This window comes from Neodiprion lecontei, chromosome 4, assembly GCF_021901455.1.
Source record: "Neodiprion lecontei isolate iyNeoLeco1 chromosome 4, iyNeoLeco1.1, whole genome shotgun sequence".
NCBI classification, from domain to species: Eukaryota; Metazoa; Arthropoda; class Insecta; order Hymenoptera; family Diprionidae; genus Neodiprion; species Neodiprion lecontei.
Window position 1 is genome coordinate 14,134,374 of NC_060263.1, and position 14,909 is coordinate 14,149,282.

At 41.7% G+C, this 14,909-nt stretch overlaps 1 protein-coding gene across 7 annotated transcripts in view; it reads left to right on the forward strand.

Annotated features, from left to right (window-relative positions):
- The window catches only part of LOC107220038 (mucin-17), a 31,863-nt gene extending 17,527 nt beyond the window's left edge, over positions 1-14,336 (forward strand). For 2 of the 7 annotated variants that reach the window (XM_015658434.2, XM_046736782.1), the window contains 11 exons: positions 2,407-3,618; positions 3,702-3,851; positions 4,534-8,157; positions 8,808-9,077; positions 9,151-9,231; positions 9,331-9,525; positions 9,627-10,115; positions 10,237-10,311; positions 11,771-12,757; positions 12,844-13,071; positions 13,213-14,336. In XM_015658434.2, the coding sequence (XP_015513920.2) occupies positions 2,407-3,618; positions 3,702-3,851; positions 4,534-8,157; positions 8,808-9,077; positions 9,151-9,231; positions 9,331-9,525; positions 9,627-10,115; positions 10,237-10,311; positions 11,771-12,757; positions 12,844-13,071; positions 13,213-13,281 (7,380 nt within the window). In that variant the 3' untranslated portion in view covers positions 13,282-14,336. The remainder of the gene's footprint in view (positions 1-2,406; positions 3,619-3,701; positions 3,852-4,533; positions 8,158-8,807; positions 9,078-9,150; positions 9,232-9,330; positions 9,526-9,626; positions 10,116-10,236; positions 10,312-11,770; positions 12,758-12,843; positions 13,072-13,212) is intronic. The other 5 variants (XM_046736784.1, XM_046736785.1, XM_046736783.1 and 2 more) reach the window with 5 other exon arrangements.
- Positions 14,337-14,909: the final 573 nt, after the last annotated feature.

The window sequence follows — 14,909 nt, forward strand, 5'->3', positions numbered from 1 at the left end:
TACGCATATAATTTTATATCATTTTGTATAATTTTATATATTCTTATATAATGTCATATTATTTTGTTCAAATTTATGGAATCATATAAAATTATATCAAAATTACATTACTTCGAAGTATTGTATTATTCTATAAAATTTTATGACGTTGGATAAAATTGTTCACATTTATTTAAATTTACATAAAACCATACAAAATCATGTAAAATTATATTCATATAATTTTATACAATTTCGTCACGTCATTTTCGAGACATAATTTCATATGAATTTTTCTGATCGTATGAAATCATTTTTTTGCGGGTAAATCGTGCGAATCTAACAGTTCCGGGTCCAGAACATCTTCCGCATTTTTTGCTCAATTTTCTGGTTGTTAAACAAACAAATTCTTACTGCAGCTACATACAGTGGTAGGTAACGATTTATAAATGGATCAATCTGTTAGTTGTCTCCACAACAAAGTGTATTCAATTTAAAATGATTAGATTTCAGCATCTCGAAGGTACAAATGTATAAAATTGGCATCTATCGTATGCAATCCACTGGCAAAAATTTATGAAATTGCTGTCGCACCTACCCGTTTACCCGATATTATCAATTTAATAACAATCCCACATTCTGGCCAAACTCTCGTGCAATCCAATTTTCGAAAGTTCCTCGCCATGATTAAGAGATCTACTTTCATCACACTACCGAGTCGTCTGGCCTTTTATGCCACATAGGTATAATTGTGCGTCTGCGTATATCACCCTTGTCATCTGACGGCAGGATGGCCCGTGTTCCCGGGGAATCGGCATACTAGCATTACAATTAGTAGGTATCATCTGCAATGCCGGCTCTTTGGCTGTTTTGTCTTGGAGCCTAGGTGAAACTAGGTGAAATTAGCACCGTGGAATTTAACGATATATCCCTGAAACGTCGGTATCGCACGAAATTCTTTCCCAGCAAAATAGAAAATCCGACAGTCTATCCGATTCTTATAAGGATACGAACTTTTTTTTACTACTTCACATATTTTTAGTCTCAATGCCTAGTTACAGGTCGTGATTATTTATAATTGCATGCACAATCACTTTACGGTTACTGAAGTAATGACTTAATTAAAATTAGTGCCAAAATGATTTGCAGTTTCTGAGGTGTTAGGCAATTATTGTATACGTCCAGCGTTAAGTTAACCAATCCTACATTTCTATGTGATTCATTTTCAGTTTACGAGCTGTGAGGTGCGCACGTGTGATTACTGTAATATGGTTTGATTTACTAGTTCAATGTTTTACTTCCTTAATTTCGCGTTTAAGCATGACTCTGATCATGGATAAATCACGATAAACAGAAAAGAGAAATTTTGTGAACGCTGCTGGGAGAATATTTAATTATACATAGAGAATCTGTAATCAAGGGAATTGTCGGTCGTTCACTTTTCCTTACAGGAAAAGTGATCGTCGACGATCGCATGATAGTTCAGAGTGTTACGTAGTTGTCGACGAGTTGAGCGAATCTAAACAGGTATTTAACTCTGTGAAAAACCTAAATTCTCATTTGCCTGCAAACTAGTCAAGGCTTGCAAACCTGATTGCGTAAAGTCACCTCACCACCGCGATTATTTCAATTCCTGTTATGTACATGTACTTCAGACACATGTGTGGATCAATTCCGGCTTCGCGTTTGACTCGTTGTTATCTATTTGCGGTGCAGATGAAGCAATAAAAGATTGAAATTCCAAAGTTTTCACTTAAGTACTCCTAGAGATTTCTACGAATGCTGTACGTTTTTCCCACCGTGAAGACAAAAGTCAGGAGAATGCTACGAGTGTTTTTAAACAACAATACAGAATAAGTAAAACAAAAATAAATAAGGAAACAGAATAAAAACGTTGTATCGTACGTCGCACGGGCGTGTATTACTTTGCTTTTATTTTTCAACTCATCGGAGAAAGTGTGCGGCAGCAGGAAGACGCGAGCTGAATCCACGTGAAGCAATAAATAACATGGCACTTTTCGGGGGAATTTTTAATGTCTATGCCCATACACGTCACCGTAATCTGATTTACAGAGTGAGAGTGAATCGATTTGCTAATATATATACATATACATGTATATCATGTATTATTATAAGATGAATTTGCTTCGGTCAGGACGAGGTGCAGGATTTAGAAGGAAGCGTCGCTTTGATCCGATGATAAATATTAGCATGTAAATTCAAGTTGTGAAACGCGCATATAATAATCGTAACAAAATCGCAACCCGAGTATTAATAGTTATTACTCAGTGGGAATCCAATAGATGCAGAAACAGAGTGAACGCATAAGAACAGCCCTTTATCCAATAACCTTTCGTTTTGTCATGCATTTTCAAATGCCGATCATAATATCAAGTTTGTCAATTGAAATTGATATTGCGTTTACAGAGCTATAACTCGAGGAAACCATCGCCGATGTTGTTCTCAACGGCTGCACAACTCAAACTAGAAATGGCCAAGAAGCTGGTAAATCCAACCGCAAATTCTGGTCAAAATGTACTCGAAGTTGAACAGACCACCGTATCTTCTTTCACGACGTATCGGCCAACGCGAAAATCTGGGCTTGGAAAACGCCGAAAATCGGAAACAAGCATTGAATCAAAGACTGAGGAATCTGAAGAAAGCAAAACCAAGAAGTTGTCTAATGGCAGCGTGAGTCTTGAAAGGATCAAAAAAGCTGATCACTCGATGCCTATCAAAGATAATTTAAAGACTTCCACCACCGGTGATGGTTTTGAAAAAAAAAACGTAATTTTGGATGGTATCAGACGGATGACACAACGCCCAAGCTTTGCCAAACGCAGAAGTGTCCTAACTGATGAGAATGCTAGCAAAGTCAGTGATTTCACCGCAGCTCCATCGTCAATCGGTTCTGAAAGAAAAATCATATCAAAATACAATAGAGCAGGAAGAATTTCGCGCAACGAAAACAAGAATGGAGTTACCGTACTTCCTCCGGTTGAAAAGAATTTATCTACGTCAGAAATGCATCCAGCGGGCAAGAGACTGAATCAAATTTCATCCGTGCTTCCAAACGGCTCAGAGTCAGATCCGAACACAACCTTGAAGCCCTTTGCTCGATACACAAGGCGCAAGTCGGAATCCAAGACCTTCCAAAAGATCGAGTTGCTCCCAACAGCATCTAAAGCATCGGAACCCTCGCTTACTGTAAGGCGCGAGTTCCGCCCAAGGACTGCCACTTACCGCAGGCATTCGGAACCACCTTCACCCCCTGCGGAATCTGCCAGCATCGCAATAACACCCAAAACCCCCAAGTTCCATGCCACGTTCAAATCTGACTCCACCTTGCCAAAAACAAATACGAATAAAACCTTCAACGTGCAGATTGCTTCAAATTCCAGCCGTAACAACGAATCTACATCCTTCTCGAACGCTGGGATTGTTGGTAGTAGTAACGGGGAGACCGGGGCCGACAACGGTTCCAGCAACGTCTTCAGCCCAACGCGAGCTTTGTTATTGATGAACAGAAATAAAACACTCCTCGAACAACTAAGGAGTACCGTGGCACCTCTTCTGTCAAGCCTGGGTATTAAGTCTCCTATTTTTGCTGGAGCTTACAGGAATACGACTAGCAGTGGGGTAAGCATAATTTCCCAACCTTTATACTCATTTCTATTTTCTGACCCAGGCAATAATTAATAACTTTATGACAACGATTATAGAATTCAGCCATCCGGGTCACTCCCAGTGGGCAGCCTCCCAGGTTCAGCGCAAGATACAAGGGAGCTGAATTGTTCGTGAGACGCCCGAATATCTATCAGCCGACAGTACCTTCAATTTTTAGTTCAACAACCCCTTTAACGCCACTCCAGGTAAGAGTTACAACGGAGAATTATTGAGGAAACCGATAATTGAACGTCTTTCGTGAGAGGTAGCCGTATCAAATCGTGGTGCTTTTTCTCTGAGAATGGAACACATTTTGCACAAGGTCTAAAAACTTCTCGTACGACCGATAAACTTGCGAATCGGTTTCGCATTTATCAGCGGCACAGTCGATATAATTTGCATCGTAAACGGGTGAATGAACAACTTGTCATTCACTAGCTGCCTTCTATCTCGACCGACCGACTTTGGGCGGTGTTTACCGATGGCGTGTACCGCATGCTTCCTGCAACCAGTAAATGCGTAAATACTCTTACCGGTTGAGTTACAATACTGGTCTCATGGTGAAAGTAAAGCCGTATGTTAAGTAGCACAGAAATAATATTTATTGATTACTATTTGTAAACATCCAGTATTTCAGAAATAATTTTACTAGTTCTTTTGTAAATTGTTTTGTAATTTTCGCATGTATACATATTTTGTCACCGACATGCACGATTGTGGAGATAAGCAATACGTATAGCGTTCATAACATCAGCACTGTATCTCTTCGATGTGTGTAAATATTCTCTCTTAGAATCAAATGGCAATCACTGATAAAATTCACTTAGCACTATCACCGAGCACATTTTGCAACTGTATAGCACCCCGGGTCGCACCTTTTGATTTCAGGTATCTGCAATCCCATCGCCATTGGATGTGTCGAATCCTGGAGAACCGAAAATCCTGACGTATTATCAAGCATTGGAAACAGCCAATATTAACAACGAACAACAACAAACTGACACAGAGCAACCCGCGAGGGTTGGCCAGGTAGACAACGATAGAAATAACGCAAACGATAACGTTACAGACCTTAACGACACGAACAATGCTAATATCGACATTAACAGAACACCAAATACTGATAGCCGATTAACTGAAACAGTAACAAGCCTTGGCATATCGGAAAATACTTTAGCAACAGAACCAGAAACTACCCTAGATCCGATAACGACCACCCAACCATTAAATACAACTACAATTACTAGTTTCGATACCTCTGAAACTACAACGAACACTGTACAGCCTGACCTCGTGGTTGACACGAATCTCAAATCCACTCCGAATTCTCTTACAATAGCCGAGTCTGTCACAGAGTCTATTCGAGTAAGAACTAGTCCTACGGCGAGTGGGGCTACCTTGCAACCCTTTGATGTTCCTTCGACGACACCCTCCGACGACACAAACTCAAATTCAAACTCAACACCGGCGCCTGACACTACCGTCACTTCCGAGCTTGAGACAACTTTTTCACCTCAAAACTCTGGAGCCTTCGCGAACCTATTAGACACTACTCCACTCTCATCGGTGTTCACTTCAACTACTGGGGGAAACTTAGAAACTACCACTGTTTCGCTGACAACCGAGGCCCCATCGATCTCGTTCGACTCCCTGCAAGAAATGATGCAAATCAGTATCGACTTTTCTCAAATGTCGACCATATCTTCTGAAGTTCAGTCGACTCAAATTTCCGAAACAACTCCCATTTCTTTATTGCGATTACAAATGCAAGTGGACGATGTCGATCAGGGTCCTACAACTGTGTCTCCTATGTCAACACCAGTCTCTTCAAGTTCTAAATCTACACCGTCTTCCGAATCGTTTGAAATCAATACGACTAGCAAGACACCCCAAACAACGCCTTCCATATTGGCCCGACTTTCAGATTTCGAAACCCCAGACGTAACGACCGTAGCGTCATCGACCCAAGATTTGACCACCCCAACCAGCCAGGAAATAATGGCTCTGTTTGGAACCACTACAGTCGTGAGCCAGGTAATAAATGAAACAAATGATGACGCTGCCACACAAACCAACCGAACAATTAGTCAGGAGTTAGAGTTGGCAATGCTTACAACTACACAGTCAGTTAGTCAATCTGGCACTACAACCACAATAGACACAACAACTACACAAAGTTTTCAAAGATTAGTAGAACAAGGAACAAAGGCCGCCGATGAAAACGCTTCAACCACTCCGTTGGGTGGATTAATTAGTAGTATCACGGTAAACGATCAAACTGGAACAGATTTAGACATCACGACCGTTACATCCACACAGTTAACCAGCCAATATGATTCTACAACAGCAACACCAGCATCAATAACAACAACAGAAAACAGTCAGAATATAGTTAGGCAGGAAACTGACAGTGCTGGCGAATTAAAATCGTCTAATGGTACAGCTGAGGCAGACGATATGCTTTTACGATTTTTGTCAGCGTCAACGATAATAATACCAAATGATTTTGCCACCACTTCAGAGTCGCTTGATGTTTCACTATCTACGACACTATCGACAGCTTCTGAACAAGCAGCAACCACAATGCAATTTTCTCTCTCTACGACACCAAATTCCGTTGAGAATAGTTTCGAATTGATCTCAAATGCGGTGGCGCCTGTGACCGTGGGGCCATCTTTGGTTAGGCTCTCTGAAAATTCTAATGCCGTGATGCCGGCAGTAACCACGGGAGTTACGTTCAATGAAGAGGTAACCACGAAAGGATCACAGCAGACAACGACGGAATTCAATTCTGCTAGTACAATTCAATTTTCAACAAGTTTCTTAGATAATAACTTAGGCTCAGAAATAGCTGCGCAGAAAAGCGAAACACAAACTATGCTGAATGATGTGTCATTAGAACGAACGACTCCATTCGAATCGCTACCTGTTACGACAATAACGATACAAAACGATACACTCGTTGAAACAACAATACAAGACCTTGCATTAACGACAGGTATACTTGTAAATACCGAAACAACCGTAGGCTTCGAAGTTGCCTCAGAAATTCCGGGAACCCAAGATAATGGCACAACACAGCTAACCACTAACCAATCTACGGCAAACGAAATCACCACCAACTCATTTTCAGACACAAGTACAACACCAGAATCCACCCCTAGCCTCGTAACCGATACGCCAACTCTGCTTGCCCGTTTACAGGATGTAACCGCAACTACAACTGCAACCGTAACCGCCCAAGGGACGGCTGGTGTCGACATGCAAGTAACCACTCGACCGAACGAATCAACCAATGATCTCGAAACCACCCCTTCTCCCTCCATCACCCAATCACCTACCACAACCACATCCCAGGCATCAGACAACGCTTCGACGACCGACCCAAACGTCTCCACCATAACTAGGATCACGAATTTACCCGATGCTAGCATACCGACGACCGTGTCTATCCAAACGAGTGTCGATTTCACTGTAACGACAGAAGAAATTTCTGCAACGACCACCACTCAATCTCCGATAATCGGCACAACTGCCATTGTTGACACCACCTTCCCATCGATAACAACGACTACGACTACTACTACGACTACATCTACGTCTATGGCGACAACGACAGATGCAGTGCCTCAAACGACCTTTGGCATTGATGAAAACTTGATTTCGTCAGATTCAGAAACCACAGCTTCAGCTGTAAACGAAGCTACTACAGAAACTGTTGCTGCAGACGCGATACAAAAACTCAACGAGGTCGATGATTCAACGACAATATTCAGTGAGCAGATGATCACGACCACGTCGAGCGTGGAGACTGCAACTAATTTTCCAGCCCCTACGACTTCTTCTCAACCCGTACTACCGACCGTTGCTGATACGATTGAGTCTTCGACAATTCCACAAGTCTCATCGACAAATAAAGCGATCGGTGTTAAATCCCCAATAGTTCAGAACACTCCTGACCCCAGAGGGAGTTTGGTCGTAACATCCCCCGCTCCGTTAATCATGGGGCGTTTCGGCGGAAATAGATTGACACCGGCTCCTCGGTTCAGTCCCAGTTCTTCTACTCGGGCCCCGCTGCGAGATTATTACGTCTACGGAATCTATCCGAACAAAACGATCGTTCGGAAGCGACCCGAGGACAACGTGATCGACGGAAGGAACGTCAACAGTCCATACGTAATATTTGGGATTTATCCGAATGGAAAATTGGTACGAAAATTTCCGAATGGTACCGTTATACCGGACCCTCCAAGGAACCCTGTCGAGGTCGTCTTCTCACTAAGCACTACTACCACAACTAACCGGCCCAGCCCTGTTTTCTATAACCAGGCTAACCAAGGCTATCATAACCAGATATCTGCAATCTATAATAACCGACCTGTAGCGAGTATCTTCAACCAGAATGCGAATCACTTTCCTGGCGTCAATCTTGGACTTACTGGTAACACGATTGCCGGAAACACTGGAGGAGTTTCCGGTTTATCGAGTGCTGCTAGCGCCACAAAGAAAATGGTACTCGCTTCTTTTTGTAATATGATTTGATGAATTGCTGATAGGCAAAAACTTGCGGTTTCATCGACACTCGTTTCACTGTTCGAACAATGATTTCGGAAAATCAAATTCAGCAATTCTACTATTTCTATTGGTCCTTGTGACTTAGATATTTGTCAATTTCATATTACCTGTAGTATTTCATTTCAACGCGTGAGCCTTGTAGATAAACAAACTAATGACATTGTGTTAACTCTATTAATTTTGAAATAATATTATATTATCTTGTGTTCGTGTTCTTTTTCTGTAAACGTATTTAATTTATCAATATTTAATCCTCGGTATACTAAATCATTGTATTATCAGAAATACGAAGAACCGTCAATGAAAATATTTTCAGGTAAAAAACAGTAAACACAAATATGCACATATCTACCTGTACCTAGTTGTGAAAGTACTGGAGTAGCAATATTCACATTATCTACTTCTCTCTCTCACTCTGCACTTTTCAAGCATCAGCGCACATAATGCAACCAATAGGCTTACAATTGGGTTTTTTCGTTGTGTTGTACTGAGCATATCTATTTTTAATATCGTTACGTAAGAGTGTAGAGTAAAATTCTACCGACATTGATTTCACCGTGATTTAATGGATAATTATAAATTTTCAGAGTGACATTTTGTTAGAAACTCAAATGGGAACCAACTCAAACACCGCATCGGAAATTTCGGATTTACTAACTCTATCCCCGAACGCCAATACCATTGGATCATCCTCGGCGATCCCTGGGGCCGCAACAATCGTCACACCTCGAAACATGGATACAAATTTGAATTCGAATGTGCAAAACGGTCGACGAACTTGGCAAAATACCGACTTTGATGAGGCTAGTCGAACCAGGGTAGTCAATGATCAAAGAAGCTCCGTGTACATCGGACAGGTAAAATGAACATGAGGAGAAAATATTCTCTTCCTTACATCAGCATCAACGCAATTTATTTAAATTCCTACAGGACAAGTTTGTAAATTACTGGAGCGACAGCACGTTAAACACTAGCCCACGAGTTCAGAACATCAGGATAAATTCGGTCGCCGTAAGTAATGAGGGATTGATTAATTAACATTGATATTATTTTGATACTACAATATTAATATTCTCAGAGCTCTCTGTTTGAACAATTAATTTTTCTCAGGGCTCCTCGAATCTTGGTCCCGCGTCCACAGTTGGCTCGTCACTACCGTCGTTCGATATATTACCGAGTAGTCAATCCGAAAACCCAGTGACGGCTGGTCCGGGCTTTCCTTGGCTAGATCCACTGGATCAAATACTCGGCGTAACAACCAATTCCCCCGTTATCACCGCTTCTGTAGCATCGAATACGCTTCTGGTAGGTAATTCATTGTCAGGTTAAGAATAACAACTGTTTTGGCGTTACATTGTTTGCTGTTACTTCAGGAAGATAAAATTGTACCCCCATTTTTTTTCTAGGATAATGCGAACAGCGCAACTATACTGCCGAGGCCTATCAACCCCTTCGTTGAAGTTTTCATCCCTGGATCGAGCTCCATTGATACCACCGTAACTCGTTCTTCTGCATCATTGACGGATGCTGCTGTGGTAGCTACAATAACTACTGCAACTACCTCGCAACCAACGAGAACAACGACGACGGCGACGACGACGACTACTCTGCCATCAACTACCTCAAGTATACCCATATCTAATTTGGTACCGAGGACGACGACGACGACGACGACTACAACGACAACGACAACACCGGTACCAACAACTACAAGTACGACTTCAACTACTCTGGCACTAACGATTCCAACAACTACTGCCAACCCAACTGCCCCATCAACGCCAGAAATAGCGACATCTTTGAATTCAGAAGGGCCTTCGCAACAAAAACTGAACATCCCGAAGCAAACCGCATTTGGTAATACTTTCGACGACTTGGCTTTCCTTAACACTCTGGTGAGTTTTTCCCGCTACTGCCCAAGTATACATTCATCCAAATTCCTGCTGACGCATTAGACTCATTCATTTATGACGCAACGCATTATTTAGTTGTTTTCATTTACGTCTAATATTTTAGATACAGCCAACAAATGGCGATGACACGTCTACATCAAAGACTTTGACGCAGGCTGAGCAGTTTCTAGCAAACAAGGTGAGCTTATCTCTCTATCTAATAAAAAAGTTCTGAACAAATGAACAGGTAAAAAAGATTGTAATAACAATAGTGTACGCATGAAGTTGGCGGTGGGGTGAGATGCCGAAATCAAAACAAAAAGCATCTAGCAAACAAAACTTCCTTTGACAGCTGTCATCGGCTGTTTATGACAGTCTTTGACATATATTTTTATAGGTATCTGTTTCTGACACGCAAAAAATAAACATGTAAACGAGAATTATCAAGATGATTCCCGACGGGAATTGTCTTTTTCGCGCGCTGGCGTATTGTGTATACGGCACTCAAGATCGACACGCAGAGGTGAGACTGAGTATCGTTTCAAATGTATAATACTGGCAAACATGTCAGCAGAAGTAATGAAACAGAACTCGAGGAGAGTTATATCAGAGAAGAAATAGGTTTTTTCGGATCCTGTAAATCCTTGATCCGGTTAACCGCTAAGTAAGGGCCTTCCCAATTTCTTTGTAGTTTCGGACATTGTCCTTTCTGTCTTCGAGGTTGAAAGAGTCAGACAGAATCTCCGGGATTAAATTTTATATCCCTGGCTCAAATATCATAACGAGTTTTTAATTTGTCTGAAGCCATGGAAATTCTACTTATAGCAAAGCTATAAATTTCTTCTATTATGGGGACAATAATAACTATAGCAAAATAAGTTGCCAAATGCAATTGGGGATGCACGGCATCGGGGGTTTTGTACATGTGAGCGGATTCGTTTACGAAAACAATCTAAGCAGACCTGCATAGGGAGCCAATAGCAATGTCGGGTTGATCGGAAACAACCGATCAACAGTTGCGGACCTGTCATCAAATCACTACAAATAAATTCACCTGTCTAACAGACACTGTATAAGGAAATAGTGAGGCGCGTAGCGCCGAGGTGGGGTTGGCGCGCAAAGCGCGCAGGGGCGAAGCTCCTAGTATAATTAATAATCGACCAGACCTTAAAGACATTTGCAAACATAAGTATAACTCGTGGATGGATTGTGCCTTAGCATGACTGTTGGTAATTATTACGTAGTGGCGACTGATTAATTATTTGAGATAAGATCATACAGTTACGTAACGATTCCATACCACGTATAGGACATTCCTGATACTAGTTAGTAACAATTGCGACTTATCGAATATCTTGACTACCCTGAAAGAATTTAAATTGCAGATGAACATGCAAGAAAGTTCATATGGCACTTATTCTCAGAAATCCTAATAAACTTGAATTAGTAGTACTTTTATTTCGTTCAGAACAACCCGTCGCGATTGTTCCCATCACAAATCCGGGACAGAAAATTGGCTTTCATCAATAAACGCGACAGGGAACTGAACCGCTTATTATTTCTCGATTAGGATTATTTAAATAATACTAAATGCCATCTATTTACTGGTCCACAATTCTTGTTCACTTTGAAAGTTCTAATTTCATTTTCCACTTCAGATACTTTCCCTGGCTTTGGGCAACATGGGTCCAACACGTTCCCCGAAAGCGATTCAAGCCTCAAACGCATCACCGAATTCATTCGACCTGTCTACCAGGTCGAATTCTCGATCGAGGCCCATAATAATTGACCTGCTCCCCTCGTCGACGACCCAGAAGCCAACGACGATAAAACCTACTACTCAGTTCACGTGGAAACCGATTCCCATTGTCAGAACTACCTCGACTCCCATCGTCCAAACCACCAGAAAGGAAGTACCAGTCTCTGTTATCACCCCGAAACCTGATAAAATTAAACAGAACGCCGCCTCATTTTCGAAAGCAGCGTCACCCGTCCCCACCGCGCCCAAATCCAGTCCTAGAACCACCACCACACCGGCCAATCAAGGTTTCGGCTCGGGTCTGTTGACCGCCCTTTTCGGAAGCAATCCTTTCTCCCCTCCTCCTATAGCCGTACCAACGGTAGCGAAAAGACCATTCTCAACTACTTCGAAATACGTGCAAGCTTCGGAACCATCACCAACGACGCGGATGCTGAATCAAACCACGAGTTCGCTAAAGGGGTCAAAATCGTCGGTAGGAACCGGAGACCCAATGCATTCTGAAAGCTCAAATGTTCCTGTTTCAATGCAGCAGCCAGTGAAAAACGAGATTACAGTTTTACTGAACAACCCGAACCCACGAGTTCCAACGTTGTCGACATCAACCTTCTCCCCGGAAGACGATGCCAAGTTCTTGGCAGCATTATTGAACTCGGCGCAAAAGGGCGGCTCTCCATCCAGTAAACCCGTTCCGGGTATCTCGCGCGACGACGAAGCCTTTTTAAGGGCGATTTTGAGCGGCCAGGCGAGCGTACAACCAGCGTCTTCGATTGCCACTAGTACCAACGGCGGAAACGACGCGGCTCTTCTTGCTGCACTCCTTAAATCTCAAAACATCGGTCCCTTGACACCCGCTAAGGGTATCCGGGTGCAGCTAGGAGGCACTGTGAGTAAATTGTTATTGTCATTCAGGTTTTTGATTCGCGATGAGTGTTGACGGGCATTGGGAATAAGTCGTACAATTTTTGTTAGACATCACGAAAACCTCCGACCACGACGACGACTTGGTCACCCAGCTCGACCTATCCGCCGTCGATATTTGAGTCCTTTGGTAGTTTCGGGAGCCAGCAGAGGCCGAAAGATTCCACAGAAGTGACGCCTACCGGCGGTTCAGGTGACGGAAGTGTCAGAAGCCAGGTCGTTAATGCAGCGATCGGAGCCACCAGGGCCTTCAGTCGATTTCTCGGAGCGGCAATAACGGTCAGCCTGGAATTCTTTTTCTGCCAACTATACATAGTCATTATTGTTGTTAATTAGATCAAGCTTTTCATACAGCTCTATTGATGTCACCGAACGGCGTAGCACTACGTTACGATGTTTACTGTAAAATGTTCTTTTCAGGGCGCAGCGCAGCAGCTTCAATCCTTTGTAAGAAACGGTACTAGATACGTGTCTGAGGCAGTTGGATAATGTCGTGGGGACCAAAAGAGGTACTTCAGTTAGAGTATTTATTATGAATCCGGTTTGGATTATGATCGGCGAACATGTATAACTCTACAGGCGTCTTGTGTTATTCTTTCGCAACCAGCACCCATCGCCAAAATCGTCGGTCTCAGAAATTACACAGTACTAAGATGAAAATGGTTTTGGAAAAAGTGAAGATGAACAAAACTAATACAAAATTATGGTTAATAATGGTTAGTAAAATCTCTGGTTACAAGCAGGTGCGCATGGTTTCAAAAGCACGATGTATATAGGTAGAAAAATGATAATCAGAAGCACCATGACGTCATTATGATTTTCCATAACTGTAAATTTGGCAAGCCTTAATGTAAGCGGAACTGCAGGTTGTTGATAAGGACAGCATCAAGTGAACAAAAACTGAGCCTATGAGTTATATACTCCACGATTTAGCCATCAAATCGGATGTCTTAATCTCCGATTGAGGCCGATCGATGGGCAAAAAAATGATTGTATAATTATGATAGAAACTGACAAATGAAACGATATACTCAGTGCTCTCGAGTCTCAAACTCAACAGTTAAAATACTCAAATACACATATGTATATAATGAATTTATTATAGGGACAGGTAACGCTTTAGTTTCTTTCACTCTCCCCTCTATACTTTTTTATTTTTAAATTTATACGCAATTTGTGACATGTTGCAAAATTAAGCACGTGGAAATATCGTCTCAAGCCTTGCAAACGTTTCTAGGGTATATATTTTATTAACGCTAACGATATATTCCTGAGACATTTGCAATGTTATTTATAAGCATGATATGTAATTATGTTAATACCCACACTGTAAAGGTATGTGTATCTATTTCTGTATCAACAGGAGTATCTTTCTACAGGATGCTCAAAGTTTAACATACTGATTATTTCAATATACGGTAGATGTTTTTAGCACGCTTGTACAGGTAAAGGAGCTGGCTGCATATGGATATCAAATGATATAACAATCTTATCGATAATGATGGGAAGTACCCAATAATAAAAATATATTACATTTACGTGAAGTGGAAGGTTTATTACAGAAAAAATTCTTACATCGTAGTATATGCATTGTATAAAATATGTATATGTGCATAGTTATACCAATCTGTCTAGGTATATTCTATACCTATAGGTATTATATATTGTATATATATTCTATTGTACACAAATCTGCAGGTATATGACTTCATCCTATCCTAAATAGGCACGCGCCCTGTGTTTTGTAAAATAAAGTTGAGACGGATATTGATTATTATTTTACTACAGCCAATAATTCGGTTTATTTTTGGTTGGCTGGCGTGACGGAAAAACATCTCAATAATGCCGAGCACAAATACAGAATATCATATATACTGGTCCGGAGACACTCCGCCTTTCCCGCGATTCCAACTGTGGGACGATTCGACTTTTCTTTGACGTATAACGCGCAGTCTCGTTGCCTGGGAATGACAGAGACATATCCAGATCCGAGATGAGGGTGAACGTCCTGAATCTTCATGGCTCCATTACTTTTTTTGCCCTCAGGGAACCGCGTTTCTTTACCAAGACCATGCGGAGTTCTTCTTGTCTCGGCAACGATTTCATACGCTTGATGA